We start from the raw sequence: 17,930 nt of genomic DNA, 5'->3' as shown, positions 1-17,930 counted from the left end.
AATTCAAGAATAAGAAGGTAATATAGAAATTGAAAAAAAATCTACCAATCACCACTTCAAAGAGACCCAAAGATGAAAATAAACAGGAAAAACCTGCTAAGTTTCATGGTTTCTAGGTTAAACAGAAAATACTATAAACGACAAGAAAAAAATTTAAATACTGTGTAGCCACAATCAGAATAACACAAAACTTAGCAGCCACAAAATTAAAAGAACACAGTATATGGAACATAGAAATTCATAGACCATAAGAACTGGGCTTGCAACCAAAAATAATTTATCCCATGAAGATGAGAATAATTATAAAGGGTAAAAAACATGGATATTTAGTAAACTAAAAGTTTCAATGATTCCTGGGGGAAAAACCTAGAAGTAAGCAGAAAGTTTGATCTATAACAAACATACAAAGGTAATAAAAGAATAATCATACACAACCCAAAAAGTCCAACTGTTTGATTTCTGATGGGAAAATGTATTATATGGCCCCCTGGGAATTATGTCATTGCCTGAGTTTTTTGAAAGGGTATGTATAGAGAGAATACACTAGGCTGAGGTTAATGGAGTAGAATGATGAAAATGAGAGTGGAATATTCCAGGAATAGGTAAGGTAGAATGGCTATCTTATATGGAGGAGGAATGAATGGAAGAACAGTCATGGAGAAGGAGAGAGATGGAGGGCTTGTAGTACTAAAAGCCTACTGGAATAAAGAAAGAACAAGAAACACAAATAGAGGATAATTTTTTTTTCTTAATGTATAGGAAAAATAGGAGGGAAGAGGGATGGTTAAAGAAGAGAGTGGTGGGTAAAGATGGTTTAAGAAAAAGGAGGACAAGGAGATAATAAAGGGGAGGAAAGGCAGGGATACCTTGAGGATAATACACATCAAGAAGTAGGGGTATAAGGTGAGAGGGAAAAGGAATAAAGAAGTAAGAGGGCATGACAGGAAGGGATAAGGAATGTTAAGAGGAAGGACAACGGGATAAGAAAATGGAGGGAAGGGAGAGATATCTAGAAGGGAGTACATACTAAGAGAGAGGGGATAAGGTGAGAGGATAAGGGAATACGAAAGTAGGGGAGCCCAGTAGGAGGTTTAAGGAAGAGATTTTGGAAAAATGGATACAATAATAACCAAAAGGTAAGGGAGAGGAGAAGAACCTTTGGAGAGTGTAATATAGAAAATGGCAGGATGGAATTCCTGCAGGATACAGGGTCAAGCCTCACCCAGAATTCCGGGTGACCCCCCCCTGGAGAACTCTGGGTAAGGGGACAGTTAAAAAGGAGTTAAGCAGTTGATAACTGGGAGTTGAGGTGAGCAGGTTACTCTGCTCACTGCTCCTGATTTGGGGTTTGCCTGGGAGGCCATAGTGGCAAAAGCCATTGTGGTTTTTACTTAGGAGTTTGCCTGGCTAGTGGTGTTGGACCTTCATTGCAATAGCATTTTATTATTCATTTAGTTATTTAGATATTAGGAGTAATTACTATTAGCTTTGAGGTCAAGTTAGCTAAAGGTCTGCCACTCCCTCCTGGGGGGGGGGGAAGGGGAAGTTTCTACCTAGCTGATCAGGGTTTCCCAGTTTATCCAAATCCTTGATACCCCTTCCCTGCCTTCCCCTTCCTTCTTTTATCAATATAAGCTCAATCTTTAGTAGCAGTGCCTGGGTATTATTTGGGGATACTCACTGCAGCCATTAAGCTTGGTTCCTGTCAGTTACCAGCCTAAGAAATCAGATACTTTTCAGTCCTTAACATCAAGAGACCAAGCTTCTCCTTTGTCCCTCAGTCAGACCTGTGGGGAATATAAGTTTGAGAAAAGGAACATCATTAAAGATTTGCCTTTGCTGAATCTTGCTTGAAGACACACTGCCCGGTCTCCATCTTCAACTGAAAACCAACTGCTTGGGGGGAGGGGTTTAAGAGCAAGGAGTATCTTACCCCATCCCTACTCACTCAAGCCTTTCTGTGGGGGAGAAGTGTGTCTTGCAGGCACCTGGCCCTGGCCACACCATCAGCTTCCCAATATCCCTGTTTTTACAAACATAACAAGAGATAGACCAATTTGGAACTAGGAGAGCAAAGGGAGAAGATAAGGGAGGATTTGGGGAAAATCTGTTAATTGGAGAGGTGATGCTCAAAGAAAATTGGATATCTGAGGAGGGATAGGGCAGAAAGAAAGGAAGAAGACAGTGAAGAGGAATGGAATAGATGGAAATGAGCAGCTAGTAACTATGACTCTGAGTGTAAATGTGATGAATTCATACATAGGAAGAAAATGGATAACAGAAAAGATAAAAAATCAAGACCTTACAAGGTGTGATTTATAAGAAACACACTAAAAATGAAACACACATAGAGTGAAAGTGAAGGGCTGGAGCAGAATATACTATACTTTAGCTGACTCAGAGAAGGCAGGGTTAGCAGTCATGATCTCTGATAGTTAGAGCTAAAATGGATAAAATTGAAAAGGATGAACAGTGTAACTATATTATGTAGGAAGGGGTAGTATGGATAAAGAAGTATTATATTGTACTTGAAAAAGCACCAAATGTTCTAGCTTCCAGATTTTTAAAGGAAAAACTAAACAATATATAGATGGAAATAGATAACAAAATAATAATAGCTGAGGACTTTAGAGCTAGAAAAATCTAACCCTCAAAATAAGAAAGATGTTTAAGAGATGAATAGAACCATAGATAAGTTAAATATGGCAGATATCTGCAGAGCCCCCATATACCTACATGAGGTTAGTATTAAGTCTAAGCTGAGCATATACATAATTCAAACATAGTTTCTGCTAGGACAACAATGGCTTGGAGAGCATAAATATTCTGCAAACATCTTACTTTTATGAATTGTTTTATAGAAAACAAGATGGAAAATATATTAAGAGCTGTAAAGTTGTTCTTGCTTATTAGCCTAGGGTTGCCTTTACTAGGATTAGACCCTGAGGACAGTATTGGGAGGGCAAAAAGTTGTGTATGTATGAAAATATTCATGAAAGCATTGTTACTAATGACAAAATAATTGGATGTGACAAATGCAATAATGGGGGAAATGGCTGAATCCACTGTGATATTTGAATGTAATGGATTATAACATATTATTAGAAATGACAAACATTGGAAATATAAAGAAAATAAGGGAAATATATGAAGAGATGAAATGAGAATAAGAATAATACATACCATGATTACATTTAAAAAAACAACAGCCACAAAATCAAGGGGAAAAATATCAAAATAAAACAAATCCAAAGCTCAAAAAACAGAGGATGCTCACATAAGTACACATATATAATTCACATATTTTTAAACAAGTTGTAAACAATGTAGCATTTGTGGTTCTTCACTTTTTTGTGTTTTCTTACTTAAATGCTTTTTGTTGTTGTTAATGGTTACTCAGAATATAAAAAAATTAAATTACAAAAACAAAGTAGATGTCCATTGACTAGGGAAGGGCTAACTTAATTGTGGCACTTAAATGTAATGGAATATTTCTTTGTTATATTGATAAATATGTAAAGATTAGGCCTCTTTCCTTCATGTTTTTTTTCATTAATTTCCTTGATATTCCTTTTTGTTCTTCCAGAGGAATTTGTTGTCATTTTTTCTAGCTCTATGAAATAATTTTTTGGCAGTTTGATTGGTATGGCACTGAATAAGTGAATCAATTTAAGTAGCATTGTCATTTCTATTATATTAGCTCAGTATCTCCATGAGCAATGAACATTTTCCCACTTGTGTAGGTCTGACTTTATTTGTGTAAAAAGCATTTTGTAATTTTGTTCATATAGTTGCTGGGTTTGTTTTGATAGGTAAGACTACAAGTATTTATCTATAATTATTTTGAATGGAATTTCCTTTTCTATCTCTTGTGTAATATATGGGAGATGGCAGCATGGAATTCCTGCACAATATAGGGTCAAGATTCACCCAGAATTCCAGGGGGACCCCCCCTGAAGAACTTTGGGTGAGGGGACAGTTGAGAAGTAGTTTAACAGTTGCTTACTGAGAGTTGAGGGGAGCAGATCATGCTGCTTGCTGCTCCTGACTTGGGGGTTCACCTGAGGGGCCATTGTGGCAAAAGCCATCATGGTTTCTACTTAGGAGTTAGCTGTCTAGTAGGATTAGACCTTACCAACATCAATATAACAATTATTTAGTAATGTAGAGATTAGAAATAGTTAATATTAGCCAAGAGAACAAGGTGACCAAGTGCCTGCCACTCCCTTCTGGGAGGGAAGGGGCAGCTTCAACCTGACAGATCAGGGCTTCCCATACTTATCCAAATCCTTTTTACCCTTCCTGCCTTCCCCATCCCTTTCCTTCTTCATTAATATAAGCTTTACCTTCAATATCTGTGCCTGGGAATTATTTGAAGATACTCACTGCTCATTCTTGCCATCTAGCTTGAATCCTTTCTGCTGTCTGCTTAAGAAGATCAAATCCATCTCTGTCCATAACATCAAGATAACTAGTTACGACTCAGCCCTCTATCAGACCTGTGGAGAATATAAGCTAAAGAAAGGGGAACATCATTAATGTTTAGCCTCAGCAGAAACTTGCTTGAAGAACTCCATCCTGTCTCCATTTTCCAACTGAAATAAACTGCTTGGAGGGAGGGGTTTGAGAGCCAGGAGTGTCTAACCCCCCTCCCTTCTCACTCTAGCCTGTCAGTGTGAAGAAGAGAGTGTCTTGGAGATCTCTGGCCCTGGCCTAATTATCAGCTTCCCCAAATTACCTGTTATTACCAACATAACAGTTTTAGGAATTCCATGCTGCCATCTCCCATACATTACACTTGCTCCTGGATTTTGTTGGTGTCAGACATAAATGCTGATGATTTATATGAGTTTATCCTGCAACTCTTTTAAAATTGTTCATTGTTTCTATTGTTTTTTTTTGTTTTATTCTCTGGGGTTCTCTGAGTATAACATCATATCATCTGCAACAAATGATAACTTTGTTTCCTCATTGCCTATTCTAATTCCTTCAATTTCTCTTTCTAGATCTTATTCCTATAGCTAGTATTTATAGAATAATAATAACTAATAGTTCTAATAAGGGGCATTCTTATTTCACAAGATCAGAATCTTATTGGGAGGACTTTTAGTTTATCCCCATTACAGATAAGACTTGCTGATGGTTTTAGATACATGCTTTTCATGACTTTGAGGAAAGTTCCATTTATTTTAATTTTTTAAATGTTTTTATAAGGAATGGATGTTGTATTTTGTCAAATACTTTTCCTGTAACTATTGAGATGTATGAGTTCTGTTGGGTTTGTGATTGGTATGGATAATAATGCTGATAATTTTCCTAATATTGAACTATCCCCAAATTCCTTCCATTAAACCCACTTGATTGTGTTATATGATATTTGTGATATAATGCTATAATCTCCTTGCTAGCATTTTATTTAAATTTTTCAATATTCATTAGGAAGATTTGTCTATAGTTTTCTTTCTATGTTTTTGCCCTTCTTGGTATAGGGATCAGCACTATAATTGTGTCATAAAAGGAACTTTGAAGAATTTTTTCTTCCCCTCTTTTTACAAATAGTTTATGTACTATTGGAGTTAATTGTTCTTTGAATGTTTGCTAGAATTTGCTTGTGAATCCATCTGGCTCCAGAGCTTTTTTCTTAGGTAATTCTTTAGTGGTTTGTTCAATTTCTTTTTTCGTGATAAGGCTGTTTATTCTATTTCCTTTTTTGTTAATTTGAGGAGTTTGTATTTTTTATAAATATGCATCTATTTCACTTAGATTGTCAGATTTGCCGGTATATAGTTGGGCAAAAGAATTCCCAATAATTACTTTAATTTCTTCTCCACTCATTGTGATTTCACCTTTTTCATTTAAGATACTAGTAATTTGGTTTTCTTTTTTCTTTTTTCATCAAATTAATCAATGGTTTATCAATTTCATCTTTTTTTATAAAGCCAGATACAGGCCTTATTTATTAGCTCAATGATTTTCTTGCTTTCATTTATTAATCTTTCCTTTGATTTTAAGGATTTCCAAGTTAGTCTTTAATTGGAAAATTTTAACTTGTTCTTTTTTTAGTTTTTTTAGTTGCATGCCTAAGTCATTGGCCTATTCTTTCTCTATTTTGTTGATATAAGCATTTAGAAACACAAATTTTCCCCTATGTAGAGCTTTGGTGGCATTCCATAAATTTTTGCATGTTGTCTCCTCTTTATTTGATTTTTTTAATTTGACATTAAGAAATTAGTATGGGTGATGTACTGTGCTGGAACGTAGGAATACAAAGATTTCTAAATAGTCCTATTCCACTAAGGGAAAAAAAGATTCATTTTTGTTATAAGATAACTTACATTTTCTTCTACCTTTTCAGTCTTTGGCCTTTGTTTTAATATTTGTTTGCACATGGAATTAAGTTCTGTTTAGTACATTCTAATTTTGAAGTTTTCCAGAATTCTGATATTTACATAAGGTTTCATACCATTTTATGATTTTAGCCGATCAGATAAGTAGGATAGGATATCTCAGATGTGCTTTGACCTGCATTTCTCTAATCAGTAATAATTTAGAATATTTTTTCATATACTTGTTTTTAGCTTTGATTTCTTCATAAAAAAACTCTCTTCATATTTGTTGACCATCAGCTAGGGGAGTGGCCCATATTCTTACATAGTTGACAAAAGTCCCTATGATATTTTAGTTATGAGACCTCCATATGAGAAATTGTTTATAAAATTTTTCCCAACTTACTGCTTTCCTTCTAATTTTGACATTAGTTTTCTGAGCATAAAGTCTTTTTAAATTTAATATCTTCAAAATTATCCATTTTACCACAATGCTTTCTATCTCTTGTTTTTTCATAAATTCTTCACCTATCCATAAATCTGATAGTTAATATGTTCTCTGTTCTAATTTGTTTATATCTCTGTTGGTGTCTAGGTCATGTAGCCATTGAATTCTATTTCCTTCAAGGATTTCAGGGATGGTTTAGGATTGAGACCTTCAAGTTCTTAGTAAACTCAAACTACTCTAATCTAAGACAAAATCAGATGGTTGTCCTTCTGGTCTGAACTTTGAAGGCTCCTGACCCTGATATGAGTCAGCTTGAGAGTAAAGAATTTGAAGGAGAATACTAGCTTGGTATAAAAGGTACCTTATGAAAGCACTAAAGTCCTTGAAAATTAGAATGTACCAAACAGAAGTTAATGACTCCATTAGCAAATAAATATCAAAGCAAAATCCAAAGGTTAAAAACATAGAAGAATATGTAAGTTATCTCATATCAAAAACAAATGATCTTGGAAAAAAGCTTCAAGAAGAAAAAAAAAAATTTTAACTACTGGACTACTTGAAAACCACCACCAAAAGAAAGAACCTAGATATCATACTCCAAGAAATCATGAAAGAACACTACCTACATCAGTCAGAACATGAAGACAAATTGAAAATACAAAAAATGCACTAGGCACTTTTTAAAGAAAGCCCCAAATGAAAACTTCAAGGGATGGTACTGCTAAAATCCAGACCTTCCAAAATAAAAAGAAACCCTCAAAAAAACAGGAATATTTGTAGTATAAGAAATTGGGAAATAGAATGTTATGTATGGGGAATAGAGTGTCAGCTTGTCTTTGTTGCTGGCCTTGACCAGACCCTGCTGCAACCATAATACCCATTTACTATATAGAAGTGTAAGAGCTCCTTTATCTTAGTGCCTTCCCTATGTTGATTTCCAATTTATCCTGTATATATCTTCTTTTTCCATAGTTGTTTGTGTGTAATCTGCCTCTCATCAACATGTAAAACCTGTTTTGACAACTGCCAAAGTAACCACAAGCTGATGTAGCATCTAGTTTTGGGGGATAACAGCAGTCTCCAGCACAGGAGTCATGGATCTTATGACCTCGACAGACCATCAGCTCACTTGGGCTTCTGGTATCAGGATCTGAGGTAAATTTCATTGTGGAAATGGAGTAAGAAAATAGGAGTCTGCTGGCTGGAGCTGGTTTTGCTTCAAATGCTCTTCATTTTGATATCTTTCAATAATTCTTAGTAAATGTAAAATTAGCACTATTAGCTCTGAGAGTATTAATTCCAGGCTAAATCTGAAAAGATAGCTGAAGACATCATAATGGGAATAAATGACAAAGAAGCTTCTATCTTGTCATAAAGGTAATAGAGGATCACTAAAGCTTCTTATGTAATTATTAAGTAATATTAATATTATTAAGTAAATTATTAAGAAATTAATCACTCAATGAGTGTTTTAAACATGCTGTAGGTGGCAGACACTGCTAGGTGCCAAGAATACAAATACAAAAACAATAATCTTCTCTTTGTAGCAGTTTATATTTGATTGGGGGAGACAATGTGACATAGTCCAATTTGCACTTTAACAATATCAATTTGGCAGCTATGTGAAACAGGAACCAGGAAACCAGAAAATAATTAATCTTCCATAATCGTAGAGGTCTTTCAGTAAGTTCAGATAAGTATTAGAGAACAAAAAGGAGAAAATATACATTTAGGCTTGAAGTAAAAAGGAGAATGAAAAATTAAATTTGAGTTATCATCTTTACTTTATTAGCAAGAAATATAGAAGTAAACTATATTCCAATTATGAGAGTATTTTCTGTTGGATGAGTTTCCTCAATGCATTCTTCACATCCTTGTTTCTCAGGCTGTAGATCAGGGGATTCAGCATGGGAATCACTGTGGTATAAAATACTGAGGACACCTTTTCCTGGGCCAGGTTGCTACTGGAAGTAGGTTTGAGATACATGGACATGAGAGACCCATAAAACACAGTAACTGCCATAATATGGGAACTACAAGTACTAAAGGCTTTTGACCTGCCCTCTTTGGATTTGATGCGCAGAATACTGGAGAGGATGAAAGCATAAGAGATTATGATTGTCAAGCTGGTTGTTATCATGTTGAATCCACCAATAACAAAAATCAGGAGCTCATCTAGATAAGTGCTGGCACAGGAAAGTTTGATGAGGGGCACAATGTCACAGAAGTAATGACTGATTATATTTGACCCACAAAATGGCAATCTCAAAATGCAACCTGTATGTATCACTGCATCAATAAGACCCACAGAAAACACAAAGGTCACCAGCAAGGAGCAGACCTGTGGGGACATGATCATATTATACAGTAGGGGGCTACAGATGGCAACATAGCGATCATAAGCCATGGCTGCCAGCATGTAGCACTCAGAAATTACAAAAATGCAGAAGAAAAAGAGTTGAGTCATGCATCTAGGATAGGAGATTGTTTTATCTTCAGATAAGAATCCTACTAACATTTGAGGGGTAACAACAGAGGAATAACAGACATCTAAAACAGACAAGCTGCTGAGGAAATAGTACATGGGGGTGTGGAGATGAGAACTAATTCCAATCAGGATGATCATGCCCACGTTCCCCACCACAGTGACCATATAGATGACCAAGAATAAGAAGAAAAGGGGCAGTTGAAGCTCTGGCTCATCTGTTAGTCCTGCAAGAATAAATTCAGTTACTTCAGACTGATTTCCTCTTCCCATTTTCTATGAGGGAACCTATGAGAATGAGGAGAAAGAATCACATTAGAGGAATCCCACTGTTCCCCTTCTTCCTAGTTTTCTTACCTCAAAGTAGGTAAAACTGACAGGCAAAATCTGAATTCTGATCTCTTCTGATCCTGTAAACTGTCCCCCTGACCTATGCCTAATGATTTTACTTCCTCTAGGCAGAATTGGCCTTGGAAACAATGAAGAGACAAAAACCATTAGAAAAATGTGATAGTCAACAGAAATTATAGACTGACATCTCCCAAAATTATACTTATGCCCTGGGTCAGCAGAAGACCATCCAGACAAGACCTATAGCAACCTGAGTCAGATAAACCTTTCTCCCTTAGATCTCAGTACTTCCTAACCCTCTTTCCACAGCCCTAGGTCAGAGTGACATGGTCTCTGGGTATTAAATAAAATTGATCTTTGACTAAAGGTTTGCCAGTTGTGCTGATAGTATTGATAAGTTGTTCTGCAGGATTGGTTTAAACCCTATTCTAGGCCTAAGCTACCCATGTTCTCACTCCCACCACCTGAGCCCCAAGGTGTAAGGGATAAGTGAGTGATCAGGGGAGAAGTCAGGGAAGAACAGAACCCAGCCCTGGGTCTCCTTGGCTCAACTGGCAGTTGGTGCTTGCCTTATGGCTCATGCCACCATCAACATTCCACCCGGGCCAACTGACAGGTTGCCTCAGACCAATGTGGCAAAGTTAATAAACCTGTATTACACTAAATATAACTTTGAGAGCTTTATATAGCTGGATGGAAAAGGTACAAAAGGGCCATGGAGAGAGCTACATGCTCTGAAGAGAAATTTAAGTTAACTTCCCAATCTTTGCTGAGTATGAGCCCTGCAATGAAGGTCACCTTCAGGGACATCAAAATGTAAACTCCTTGATGGGAAAGACCATGTTTTTGTCTTTTTGTCTTTTATTTTAACCCCAGCACTTCTTTAATAAATGATTGTTGATGGAGTAAATTGCTTCTGAAGAGCAATAATGATTTCCTAAGATATCACTACAGAATCTTATAGTTGGAGAGAACATTGTAGACTACCTAGGTAAATCCATATGGAGAGGGAGGGAATTCTTTCTACAAAATACTCTGGTCACCATCCATTATTCTTCCCTAGTTTGGAGAAACTCACTACCTCCCAGGATAACCCATTCCATTTTGAAGTATCTCTAATGTTAGGAAGCTGTCCCCTTCTTGAATTTACTATGAGCTTATTTTTCAGGTTAGAAACTTTAGTATCAAAAACATTTATCAGTCAAAGATACCAAAGGTCTCCCACATGTAAACCTTTCCTTCTGAATTCACTGGACACACTCAGCTTCAGGGTCCAGCTGTCTTTCACCTGAATCACTATAATAACCTCTATAATGAAGGGGTAAGGCCCCTACCTGCCCTGCCCACCCTATTACCAACTAGACAGCATAATAGTTCTCTCAAAGACAGTAGCCCCATCCTTTCCCAAGCTTTCATATTTCTGTTCAGTTATGAGGAATTATAAGGTGTGGACAGTAATACATTCTCAATTAGTTGTTTGACATTCAGTAGAATATTAACTATACCCAAGAAAGGAAATCTGGGATACATAGAGAAAAGAAGCCACCTTTGTCCAGCTTACTCTTTTGCTAGTCCTGGCTTTATTCAGTCTCGTTAGTCTAGTGTCTTCCTAGCACAGGTTCTTCTCCACCTGGAAAATCAAGAAATTATATTTTCTTCTTAGTTACGCCCTGCTTCTATTTTCTAATAGGGGGAAGGACACAATGTGAATGAATTCAGAAATAATAATAGTAACATAATTATGATAATTGATATTTCCATTGTGCTTTAAAGTTTTCAAAGTGTTTTACATACGTTATCTTATTTCAGTCTCACAGAAATCCAGTGATATACAAGTATTATTAGTAGGCTTATTTTGCAGATCAAGAAATTGCTTCTTAGTGACACACTAAGTGATTTGTCCATAGTAATATAATCAGTAAATGTCAGAGAGAAAGACGTTGAGCACAGATCTTTCTTACTCTAGGTCTAGCCCTTTTTTTCTAGAGCACAATTTTGGAATTTCTCTTTTGTCCTCATTTCAAATGATGGGGAGAAGAGGGCTGGGGAGTAGCAATGCTAGTTATATTCACAGCCCCTAGTGCATTGCCCTGCTCATAGTATTCAATCCAAGCCTATTGAAATAAGTGAAAAGAAAAAAAAACCTCCATTGAATCCTATACATTTAGAATGTCTAAGCTTAGTCCAGAAGAAAAATGAGAAAATGTACCTCAATCTCTTTTTTTTTTGCAAGGTTGGGGAACTATAAATGTGGAATACTACAGATGCTGTTAGACTCAGTTGATGGATGGAAAACTTTTGCTGAACTTCTTTTTCCCTTCTTTCTTGTCTATTCTTCGTTATATGCAAGTATGATGTGAGTTAGTGAATGTACTGAGTAGAAGCCCTGCCTTAGAACCAGGAAGGACCTGTAATTAATTTTTGCCTCTAACACATATGGACTTGCAACCCAGAGAAAGTCACTTAACCTATTAGTGTCCCAGACATCTTCCTAAAAGTTTCCAAATGGATAAAAAACATTTCTTCCGATACACCCTGCCCACCCCCCAAAAAATGTAAACTAAGGAACTGATCATCAAAATTCCCTGAAAGGTCCAAGTCAGAAGTTATGAGAAACAGAATATAGAGATAGATAGATAGATAGATAGATAGATAGATAGATAGATAGATAGATAGATAGATGATAGATAGATAGATAGATAGATAGATAGATAGATAGATAGATAGATAGATATAAAGCACTTTGTAACTATAAAGCACAATATGAAAGTAACTTATTACACTGTACAAGAGGGTAAGGTAAAATTGATTGCTGCACATTTAGAATGTCCCAGCTCACTCCAGAAGAAGAACTGAGCCCAAAATCTTAGCAATTTGAACTTTATCACTAAAAGACTCACCTTCCTCTAGCCTGGAGTGCCAATAAGAAAGTCTCCCCTCCAGTCTCTTATTCTACTCTTTTAGAGATCTCACATTTCTCTCCATCAGTAAACAAAGAAATATTTGTAGTTGGAATACACTCTTCTCCAAAATGCTAAAAAAAACCTCTTTATATTTAGATCATCTTCCTGAAACACGCTACAGTGAGTTCTTGAGTTTTAATTTCTGTTTAAGTGTTTCAGTTCTATAACTACTAAATTAGTTGGTCCCTGAGGTATTTTTCATCTCCTGAGATCTAGCTGTGTTTTTGTAAAACAATGATTTCCCAAGCATTTTTTCCAGTGAGACAATCTATTTGGAAATGTCTAACCTGCCAAACTGCTGTTTAGCCCAGGATTAGAAACTGATTTCATATTCAGCATCAGTGATTCAGACTAGATGATAGTAAGAAATTCCTCTGGATTGAAGTTTATAGAATATAGAATAGGCAAATGCCTAGTTGGTTTTAAAGGCAGGAGAGAGTCTTCCCCAAAGAATGTCATAACAACTTCCTTCTCTTCCTGAAATAACAAATAAATATATTAGGTAAGGTTTATGTGGTTTTCTAGACATTTAAATGAAATAGTCCTTAGAGCCAGTTTTCAGAAGTCCTAGGTTTGGGAAGGCTTCCAGGGAGAAACTGACAAGTTATCACTATGTTGTAAATCAGGGTTTTATTTTAAAACTAAGACACATAAGGAAAAGGGGAGTGGGATGATCTAACTGGGTCTTAAACCTAATTCCTTCCACCAAAGTCCAATAGGATTTGAATAGATATAACTACACTAAATCTCTACCTACAGATCCTAGCTACCTATACTATCTCCTATCAAGAATCTGACACACACACACCCCCCCTTTGCTAATAATCAGAGTAAGGGAAATCTGGAAGGTACACAGGTCCACTGGGTCTGCAAGAGAGATATCTCACAAACAGTTGTCCTCTGGGTTTGGCAGGAGTCCAGTGGAATCATTTATACCAGCAGTAGCAGGTATAAATCCAAAAGGAAGGTGAGTAAGGATTTTACTCACACAGTCCACCTGTTGAGTTTAAACCAAACTCAACCACTTCCTAGAAGGTGAAAGGCTTGTGGGAGAAGTCCACATACACTGTCTCTTCCTCCAGAAAGCCAGTCCAGCATCCAACTGTCCCCTCAGTCACTCTCTCCAGAGTTCTGGAATTCTCTCTCTGCCTTTGCCTTGGCACTTCCTGCTTTATCTGATTTCCCTATAACATTCCTCATGGTGATATAATGTAAAACCACTGGGATATGAGTCAGAAGACCTAAGTCATAGGATCATGAATTTAGTTCTGGAAGGGACCACAGAAAACAGTCGAACCCCCTTATTTTATAGATGAGAAAAATGAAGCTTAGAAAGGTTAGCACTTGACTGAAATTACTAAAAAGAAAATGAAGAGCAAACTGGAATTTGAACCCATGTCATCCAATTCCAAAGCTATGGCTCCTTCAACTATAAAAAATATTTATATTTAAGAGAGCTTAATGTTGGAAAGAGTGATAGATCTGGGTGTGAATGTCTGTCAACTCCCCTCTCAATACATTACTTTTACTAAAAACAGCAGAGGAGGTTTCTCTGGAATGGTGGACATCCAGAGAATAGGAGCTGGCCCTGGATGTTAAAGGAAGGCTTTCCTATTTGAAGAGATGGGTGGTAATGCTGTTTGATCAAGCATGAACCCTCTCCCTACAGAAACCTCCCCACAGCCAATTTCAGCATCACAGGGGGTCTCACTCAAAATAGAGTCTAAGCAAAGCAGCTGCTTAAACCACTTTCCCCTCTTTGCCTTGCATAATGACTTCTCCTTGATTTGACTGCGAATTTTTTTATTTTGTAGATGGACAAGGTAGCTGGAGAAGGGAGAGGATAAGCAAATCAAAGGGGGATAGGTTCAAGGGAAGAGAAGATTCTATTTGGAGTTTCTTGTTTTCTTCAGCTGAGTCAAGATGGCTCCACTCCAACTTAACTATCCTCTTCTTATCTAATTAAAGTCTCTCTCCTACCTTAACCAGTGAAAAGTATCCTTCTTGGGAAGGTCAAGGGAAGGAAAGGATCTTCATGCTGACCCCCTGAAGTTAAGGGATCAGTCCCTTCTCGGCAGCTTCAGTTGTTTGTTCTTGTTCTAATGAAGGCTCTCAAACAACAGGAACCTTCTTTCTTTTCTTGGCAAGGGGAAATGGAGGCAAGGCTTTTCCACAGGTGGGAATCTAGAGCTCCAGGACTTTGCTCCACACTAGACAGAGTTCAGAGGGCAAAGACCTTTCATTTAACAGGTTTTTTCCCACAATCCTCTTCTTTCACTTCAACTGTCACTGCCCTTCCCATTACATTCCAACTGCTGTCTGCTCCTCAGTGGATCAAAAAGCCAAAAGCTTGATTCAATTTTCCTTTCCACAATTGTCCCCTTTTTATGTTGTGACTTTCCCAAGGTCACTTATATGTATTATACTTACCAAGCTATTAATTTAATTTCAAACTAGTACCCCCAAAATAATAAACGTCCCTCAATTACTCTATTTCTATTCTATGCTAATTTTATCTAATATGAGGAATTTTATGCAGGAAAGTTTTGGGTAAGGGTAGTTTGGGGTTTTACAATAAATTTCAGTACAATAACTTTTTTTCCAAACAGAACATTACAAAGAACTATGAATTCTTATGCTAATATTACTTACTCTTTTTAAATTAAATTAATACAAATAGTTTTCCTACTCTACTTACATATAATTATTTGCAAACTATTCTATGTATATATATTTTTTCCATTAAACACAATTTCAGCATCAGCTTTAAAATAAACAAATGAAATTTTAACAACTATCTTCCAATGCAGTTTATTTCTAATCCTAAGTATAACTATCTATCCTATGCATGAACTTAATTCCTAATCTCTTCCCCACTTATAACTATTCCCTAAGTCCCTAGTCTAATCTATAACCTAATCTTATATACAGTGTATATAAATGCTATGTTACATATTTACAGACCCTATCACTATGTTACTAACCTAATTACAATATATACATTATTTATAGAGATTATTTATATATAATACAATAATATGCATTGTTCCCTAATCCCGATGTTAGTAAAATAGAAATACCTATTAATCTTTCTATTTGCGTAAGACCTTATGGAACTAACTATAAACATAACATATTTATAATTTTGCATAAATGCAATTTCAGACACTCTTTTATTAACATGAGGTCTCCAAACATATGCCAGTTTGTGATTTCATGTTTTGTGTCTAATAATGTTTTGTTGAATGGATACTTACCAATACTTACCAATTTTCTACAGATTTCCACTTCTCATGTTCACTGATAGATCCCTTCTTTCTTCCAAGTTATTTAGTGTTGATGCTGTTTCCCTAATCTGTGAATTTAATTTTGTTTTTATGTTTTTGCCTCACTTAGTCTTACATATAAGTGCTGTTTTCTGTCTGAACTCTTCTTATATATACAAAGTTACAAAGTTCAAAGTCTTAGCTGTCGATTTCAGCCTTTTCTTTTTCTTTCTTCTTTCTGACAGATTTTCTTAATGCTTTTCCTCTGGGAAATTTTTAAATCTTTTCCTCTGGGTTGTGCCTCCATGTGGGGCAGAAGGTGGTACCCCTTAGACTCTATTGTTTTTGTTAATATTAACCCTTTTCAGTTTCATCTCCCCTTAAAATAGCAAAAAAGAAAAAACAGATTTTTAATACAGTGCCTGTCTACCCTCCTACTATCTTTATTTGCACCATCCTTTTTGTAACATTTTGTGCCTTTTGTAAAAATTTTTTCTTGAATGTATTATTGCTTTTCTACCTCATTTGCACTCACACTGCAGATCAAGGAACATTAAAGAGGAAATGAATCTTATTTTTTGGCAAGTAGATTCTATATTTTACCTCTGTGATTCTGAAATATACACATTTTTTAACATTTTTGTTTTTCTTCCTGCTTGTGCAATACAGTATTCAATTTTTTCTCTCATTTTTTGTATTTGAAGCACATGTCACCAGCATTAAAAGTACATTGAATTCCTGAATTTTTATTTCATTATTGCTTTTCCTTTTATTTTTTCTAATGGAATATTTTATTTACCTTTTTTTTATTTCTTGTACTTAAAGTTCATATAATCAATATTAATCTTTTTTGATTCTGCTGTAATATGTTTAAAATATATTTGCTATAATATTAATGCATACCCAAAAGAATTAGACTATGGTAACCTGCCAATTGTGTTATAATTATTCTGTCTGATTCCAGGAGAAGGGAACAAAAGAGCCACTAGGTCAAGGAGACCAACCAATCCTGTGAGACTCGAAGTTTCAATCTTAACATATGTTAAGATGTAGGATGCTTCATACCACACTGCCAGTCAAGTACTGAATGTTGGCCATCATTCTGATTGCCCTGTCCCTGAGAGTGAAGGTAAATCAGACCAGGAAATGTATACTTCCTTGTACACAAAATCTGGTCGTTTTTTCTCTCTTTTGGTATGGCAACTCTTGTAGTCCTGGCTGCCAATGGGTAAGTACAATATTACTGCATTTTGTCCTACAAATTTATGTGACAGAATTTACTTTAATTGGACCCTAATACAAGGGTCTGTTAGAAATTATTAAATTGGACCCTAATACAAGGGCCCATCATGAATTTATTCTTGTTTACTTAAAAAAATTATATATATATACATATATATATATATATACACACACATATATATGTATATATATTTGATATTTTGATTCTTATTTTGAATTTTTTATTTCTCCCAAAGTTTAATTTTTCTTCTTTGTTTTTCTTTTCATGTTTTTGATTTTTCTTTTGATAATTGACTCATATACCCCATAATTCAACGATGTATTCTGAGCTGATCTGGGTGTTAATCAACACCCTCTTCAAAGAGGATTGTATTTTTATAAAAATCCAAGACTTAAAATTTTGTTCAAGAAAATTTTCAGGAAAAGAAGCCTGCTAACACTTTGAATCTAGAAGATGAACTATTTGGAGAAAGATGCCTGCAGAAACCTACACTGAAACAAAATCCAGAAAGTATGCCTGAAGAAGCCCACACTGAATCTTTTAAACTATCCAGAATGAATTTTGGGGTGCAATTGATTGAACTTAAGAGGATTGAACAAAATTATTTTGAATTGTATACTCTTATGCCAAAGGAGATTGCCCCCTAATTGGTTTTTTGTCAATGTGTCTAGCAAAACATTGGTTTTACTCTCTCTCTCTCTCTCTCTCTCTCTCTCTCTCTCTCTCTCTCTCTCTCTGTCTGTCTCTGTCTCTCTCTGTGTCTCTTTCTCTGTATGTCTCTCTCTCTCTGTCTCTCTCTGTGTGTGTGTCTCTCTCTCCCTCTCTCTCTCCTATTTCCCTCTTATCTC

At 35.8% G+C, this 17,930-nt stretch overlaps 1 protein-coding gene across 1 annotated transcript; it reads right to left on the bottom strand.

Annotated features, from left to right (window-relative positions):
• Positions 1-8,596: 8,596 nt before the first annotated feature.
• On the bottom strand, positions 8,597-16,213 carry LOC123239145 (olfactory receptor 8D4). The gene is made up of 2 exons (XM_044666416.1): positions 16,199-16,213; positions 8,597-9,535 (listed from the first exon to the last, which is right to left on the bottom strand). The coding sequence occupies exons 1-2, from the start codon at positions 16,211-16,213 to the stop codon at positions 8,597-8,599; spliced, it is 954 nt and encodes a 317-aa protein (XP_044522351.1).
• Between the last annotated feature and the right edge of the window lie 1,717 nt (positions 16,214-17,930).

This window comes from Gracilinanus agilis, chromosome 3 (assembly GCF_016433145.1).
Source record: "Gracilinanus agilis isolate LMUSP501 chromosome 3, AgileGrace, whole genome shotgun sequence".
NCBI classification, from domain to species: Eukaryota; Metazoa; Chordata; class Mammalia; order Didelphimorphia; family Didelphidae; genus Gracilinanus; species Gracilinanus agilis.
Note: the sequence above shows the minus strand (reverse complement) of the source record. Positions and strands in the feature narration are given on the sequence as shown.